Genomic DNA, 6,743 nt, shown 5'->3' on the forward strand with positions numbered 1-6,743 from the left:
AAGAAATCATTTCTTAATTTTTAAATTAATATTTTTTTATTTTTACATTATGATGAAATTCTATACAAAAAATCAAGAATAGCAAGTTAAAAACTTAATATTAAAAGAAATCCAGTTCAGAGCCCTGGAAAAGTGTCCAACTGGTAATTAATGATTTTGTTACTAATATCTAAACGACAAAAGATTTTACCAAAAATGTTTCAGAGAATCTTTTAGAATACCAATAATAAAATTTCATTGTAGACAAATGGACAGATGAAATATAAAAAATCAAAATACCAGAAAAGTCCTTGTTGAATATTGTGATGTAATAGGCAGATGTAGGATAGCTTACAATTTCTTTGGGTGACCCCCACCCAGCTCAGTTTTTGGGTTGTACCATTTTCTGGGATAATGATAATTAATCATAATAAAATATAAACAATTTTTTTTAACTAGAGACATTTACTATATCAAGCCAATGCAGTAGTAATTAAAATCTATTCACTTGTTATTTTCCTATCTAACATATAAGTTTGTTATAATCTTTCCATCCTTAAATTTATAATGTTATTTTCATCTCTGATTTTCAGAAGTGTTATGCAGTTGTTCTTAATATCCTGTGCTGAGGGGAAATCCCCAGTAATCATGGATTCAATTATATTACCTTGCCTCAAGATTCTAAAAGGCCTTGTAAAGCCAGATCAACCAGTTTCAAAGAAATATAAGGTATATTTTGTAACTATTTGGAGTTTTTATTGTTCACATTTTTTAGATAGTAATATTAATATATATTTTATAATCTCAGACTTTTGTTCAAAAGTTTTATATTTCTAAAAGAAACTTTATTTAACTGTTATAGACCCCGAAAAGTTGTTGGTCATTAATATCAAAAAAAATAAAAGTGGGTATGTGAACAAAACTGGCAGTTTTTCTATTTAAGTGGTCTTGTCTTAAGGAATTTCCCAAGTTTTTTTTTTTTCTTTCTGAAGAATGTATGATCTGACCAAAAAAAGAATCAGAGATTCAGAGAAGAGATCTGTCAGGTACCACCACTTTGCACATTGCAGTTGCAGAAGATAACTAATTTGGTTAGATCATGTACACAGAATGGTCATCATCAGATTAATTAAAAATATTTGGGAAACTTAAACAGAGGAAAACCAACTACATGAGTGATCAGTTTGCAAGTAGAAAGATTTCATACCGCATCTGGTAAGGAAGAGAGACCTCTATCCAAGTTAGATTGAGTGGTCGACAAGAAACTGAGAAGTGTTCAAGAAATAGACTCAGGCTGCTCTGACCATGTAAGGTACTAGTGATGGGACATGTAGGGTACAATAGATGTATGATATAAGGTATAAGAGGTGGACCCTATGAGGTACAGTTGGCAAAACATGTGTGGTACAAGATTTTGACCATGTAAGGTAGAGATGGTGGTACATGTAAGGTTCAAGAGGTGGATCTTTAAGATACTAGAGGAGTACCATGTAAGGTACAATAGGTGGATGGTGTAAAGTCGATACCTATTGGGATAGATTGTGGGTGAAGCTGAAGAGGTTTGAAGGTTTCACTAAATACCTATAAATTTCAAATTAATTAAAAAAATAAAAAGTAGGGCTTTCCTCAATTAAATCACTTTTAATTAATAAATGTTTATACAAACATACTTTTATGAAATTATATTCTCTCTTGGTGAATTCAATTATGAAGACGATAAATATGGCTGACATCTTTCATCTGTTATAAAAAATGAAAGGCAATAATGATCAGTAATTTACTGAAAACAACTGAGATAGAAGAATCAATATATATCATTAAATTCGAACTGTTGTTTTGAAGTTGTTTTTAACTTCTTTAAAGCAATGAAAACTATCCATATTGTGGATTTTTTTTTTTTAAAAGGTCTGCTTAGGTATTTTTATTCAATTAGCACTGCAGTGATGAGATGGAACTATGCTTCATGGATTTCCCTAAGATGCCCAGCTTACGGTTGTGGATCATTCTTGAGCATCCTTTTTAATTTTTTAATAATTCTGAGAATCCTGGCCATTAAAGACTCTAAGGAGTTGCTGTTATGAATCCCTCATAAAATTTCTTTGTCAATATTAATAAGATAACTTTTTTGGACCAAGTTTTTAGTATTAGATTTGAACTCATAGTGAGAAACTCTGTTATAAGGAATAGTACTACCCTGATTCATGAAACAAATCAGTTAATCTAAATTATAGTCTGTAACTACTCTCATTGTCTTTTATTGACCATTGTATATGTATTTTTCAAAATTCACAATGCCTATAAAGTTAAATTTATCCATGTTGGTTTCCCTTATACTGTAGATAGGTTTGGACTTTAGATCTATATTTATTTTGTAAATATTCTGTTCAGGTTTCCATGGGGACATCTGTTATATCTTAACAAAAATAGATACCACTCACTCGTAAACTTATTGATCACTTTTACCTTCAAACTGACATTGACTATGAAGCTGAAATTATTAATGGTGGTTCTTCTTATTTTGTATGTATTGTGTGAAATAAGACTGGATTTGAAAAAATTCATATGAGTAAGTTGTTTAAAAAAAATTGTTTCTAGAGCCTAAAAAAAATAGTTTTTGAATACCTCAAAGACTGTAAATCTTCTGGAACATTTTAGCTACTCATTTAATAGGTTATTTAATTTTGTATAATACAAAACAAATATGTAAATTGGATATTAATATATTCCAGAACAGATACAACTGACTCATTGATCACTATATCTTAAAAAATGCCTATGAAACTAAAATTATTAATTTGAATGCTTGAGTGGTTCGAAATTTTGTTTTCAAAAATCAAAAGGTAGGTGTGATTAAAATAGTTCTGTATGATCGGACACCCCACCAGCAAAGTTAGACAAAAATTAGCTATAGATAAAGTTGCAGCTAAAATTGCCATTGATACAATCTTTAGTCATTTATGTATACTGACTGACTCATTTCTGAATAAACATTGTATCCATGTAAATGTAATAAAAGAGACTATTTCTTTATATCAATTTTATTTTTGTTAATAGGATAAAACATTAGATGCTATTGCAAGTATCAGGCCTAGCGGATCAGTACATTTAGATGTTCTGAAGTGGCTAAATGGCGAGGAGAGACACTCCTATTCTAGTTGGTATAAGAACATGCCACCAGCCAACAGCGAGCCTGCGTCACCTCTGAAACCTAAATCAAAGGTAATCATAGATCTCTTTTGTCTTTCATGAGATTTTAGTGAGTTTGTAATTGAAATAAATTTATTTTTCTCTATTCTTGGACAGAGTGAAGTGAGAGCAAGGTATTTAGAAGAGAAGTATGGAAGGCGATGGAGGGACAAGTGCAGCAAGCCTATGAAGTTGACCGATACTGCTTGGCTGAGGAGGGTCATGTTCAACCCTAGCTCTCGACTTGCTCGTCAGGTCATCTGTAACATGGTGGAATGTCTTTGCTCTGAGCCTAACAGGAGGAGAGAGGTATGTTGTATCCTTCTGAAAGCATTTAATGTTAGGGTCTGATTTGTTGAGGCTCAGTCTAGGTTAATAAAATAATTCATAGTGTTCTTTCATTTATATTGACTGATATATGCATTTACTGATTGCTGATAAATCATCTTAAGCCTGCTATAGACGATCAACTAAGATTTGAGCACTATAGGTGATATTAAGGAGTGTTCTGTTTTTAAAAACAAAAGGTATGAATAAAAGATGGCCCTAACCCTGTTATATAAGCATCATTACCGCCCCTTGTGATCGATAAAAAAAAAAAACAGTTTTCCATGGATTGCTGTGGGAAGAGAGCCATTGTTATAGTTTTTCTGGGTTTCAGAGAAATCATTTTCAGCTCAAATTGATATTCTTGGAACATCACTGTGTAATTTAAGCAATAAAATCTATTAGAAGTTTGAGTCTTGAGCTCAAAATATTTTTATCTTAGCACATTGAATTGACTAAATAAATTTGATGCATTCTTTTTCAGGATTTTGAGCTCGACTTGTTTTAAACCATTCATGCTATCTAGTTGAATAATTTGATTCATCAACAATAAAAAACTGGTTAAGCCTCTCAATTGTCGCATAAGTGTCCTATGGCAACCATGACGCCTTTGAATTAGATTTAACCCGAACCTAATTTTTACACTATCTCAAAAATGGTTTTTTTTCGGGTCTTAAAACACAAGACCTAACTTACGTTCCAAAGGAATGTACTTGGGTATTGATGTCTGTACCGAAATCTATAAAACTCAATTTGCTAGTTTAATTTTACTTGTCCAATGTTATATTGAAGTAGACCACCATGGCACTACAGCACAAAATATCTTTACATTATTATTAGTAGTTTACTTTGTAATCACTAAGTATTTCTTATATGTTTTTGGATTATGCCAATAGGTTTTAGATTTACTTACAACTTTCTTAAACGAGTTGGGAACAGCTGGTGAGTCGGCTGCAGAATACCTTTCGCTGTACCAGAACCTGCTGCAGGAGTCTCCTTGGAAGCAGTACCTTGCTCTGCGGGGCGTGCTGCTGCACCTAGCGAACCTGCTTACTGCTGAAATAGAATCAATACACAAGTACGAAGGAACTGTCCTGACTTCCGACCTGTCTCAAGGTAAGTGTCTTCATTTTCCTAAACTTTTTTTATTTATTTTTAAAGTACTCTGGTATTCAGCTATACAGCTGTCAAGGTATTATTGGAGATATTCCAGGTCTTGAATGTTTTTATAATTGACATGTAATACCGCTGTTTATATAGGTTATGCCCTGAAAATGCTGACCGAGTTGATGGCTTCGTTTCTTGAACAGCCAAATATTAAGCAGCAGTACAAAGGGCGATTAGTTGGAGCTGTTTTGAATGGGTACCTGTCGCTGCGTCGACTTGTTGTTCAAAGGACCAGGCTTATTGATGAAACACAAGATAAGCTTTTAGAGCTCCTTGAAGAAATGACAACAGGTAAAGTTTAATGTACCAGATCTTGTTTTATAATCGTATAGTCAGTATTTACTTAATGTATTCCTTTGAATTTAAACAAGTAATTATTTCCTGGAATGATTTTTCTAGTTTAAAACTAGATTTTATTGATGCAATATTCTATGTGTGCCAGATGCGCCTCTATTAAAGCAATGCAGTGATGTGTTATTGAAATTTAATACAACGCAAAACTATCAGCAGTCATGCACTACATGTGCAGTATTTTTTTTTTTAAATTCTCTACCTAGAGTGTTTCTGGCAGTTTCCTGATAGTTTTGAATCATTTAAACATGTATAATAATATACTAATGACATTTAAGACTCATTTGTTTTATTCAGTATTTCTACAAAATATAAATTCTTATATTAACAAAAACAACTTAAAATTTGAGAAATAAAATATAAACATAAATTTAAACATCAAATTACATATTATCAAACAAAATTTTTATAACTATCAAAAAATATGTTGTTTTGGGGATCTTTATTAAAGTTCACTGCTGGATGAGATGACTTCTTCAGAATTATTTTCTGCTGCCTATTACTGCACTTCAATTGGTTTTAAATATTTTTATTCGAACATGAATGTCTTCTTTTTTTTACTTTATCATTCTGCTTTCTCTTTATGTGTAGAAATAATTGTTAATTAGTCTTTAAGTCTTTACTTTCCACTTTGTATTTATAAAATAACATGTTTTACAAGTTTTTATTGCTATTATACGAGGGCTATCCATGAAGTAACAGACGTTTGGTCTATCGTGGTTATGGGTGAGGGTAGAGTCGCCATCTTGCTGTCCGAACATTCCTACATTCAGTACGCATCCAGCTGTTGTAGCATGAGGATTATGCATTCCTCACTTTGTTCTCTGTGAGTTATCAAAATGTGCTCTGCAATAGAAAATCCTGCCACTTGTGAAGTGCAGTCTGTGATTCAGTTTTTGTTGGCTTGAAACAACAGGCCACTTTGTGATATTTATGGGCAGGAGATAAAGAGTGAAAGCCGAGTTAGGCAATAGTGCATTGATTTTAAAAATGGCCGTACCAGTGTTTACGACGAGGACCGCAGTGGTAGGCCTAGCCTTGTGACTGATGACCTGGCAATGCAAAACAATGACAAAATTCTTGAAAACCGTCGTTTCACAATTACAGAACTGTCGAAACATTTTCCCCAAATTTCACGGAGTTCAGTGCATCAAATTGTGGTGGAGAAGCTTGGTTACTGCAAATTTTGTTCTCGGTAGTTCTGTAACTCCTAACAGAAGACCATAAGAAACAGAGACTGGCTGCAGCACTGACTCCAAGAATATAGCACAGATGGTGATACACTTCTGGATCGTATCATAACTGGAGATGAGACTTGGGTGAGGCATGTCAACTGTGAAACAAAACAGCATTTGATGGAATGGGCGCACACACATTCTCTCAAGAAACTACGAAAGTGTTTGTAAATGCTGTCAGCAAGAAAGGTCATGGCTACTGTGTTTTGGGACTCCAGGGGAGTGCTTCTCGTTGATTTTCTGGAACGTAGAGCAACAATCAACTCAGAAAGGTATTGTGAAAGACTAAGAAAATTATGGCGCGCCATCCAATTTAATATATAGGAAGATGGTCAGGGTTGCGGTCACAAGTGAAACGAAAATAGTTTACAACTATTTTATTTTCCAACGTTTCGCCCCACTTTGTAGGGCTTCATCAGGGCTAAAAAGATACAAAATGAAACTATGTTAAGATAAAATGATAGAATTAAAAATAAAAAGATACAATGAAAAGAATAA

At 33.1% G+C, this 6,743-nt stretch overlaps 1 protein-coding gene across 1 annotated transcript in view; it reads left to right on the forward strand.

Moving 5' to 3' along the window:
- The window catches only part of poe (E3 ubiquitin-protein ligase-like protein poe), an 82,669-nt gene that overhangs the window by 56,476 nt on the left and 19,450 nt on the right, over nt 1-6,743 (forward strand). Inside the window, exons 60-64 of the mRNA XM_067050171.1 lie at nt 573-708; nt 3,034-3,198; nt 3,283-3,474; nt 4,389-4,608; nt 4,753-4,950. Of these exons, the coding sequence (XP_066906272.1) occupies nt 573-708; nt 3,034-3,198; nt 3,283-3,474; nt 4,389-4,608; nt 4,753-4,950 (911 nt within the window). The remainder of the gene's footprint in view (nt 1-572; nt 709-3,033; nt 3,199-3,282; nt 3,475-4,388; nt 4,609-4,752; nt 4,951-6,743) is intronic.

The sequence above is a fragment of the Halyomorpha halys genome, unplaced genomic scaffold (assembly GCF_000696795.3).
Source record: "Halyomorpha halys isolate HHAL.00 unplaced genomic scaffold, Hhal_1.1 Scaffold1441.1, whole genome shotgun sequence".
Classification (NCBI taxonomy): Eukaryota; Metazoa; Arthropoda; class Insecta; order Hemiptera; family Pentatomidae; genus Halyomorpha; species Halyomorpha halys.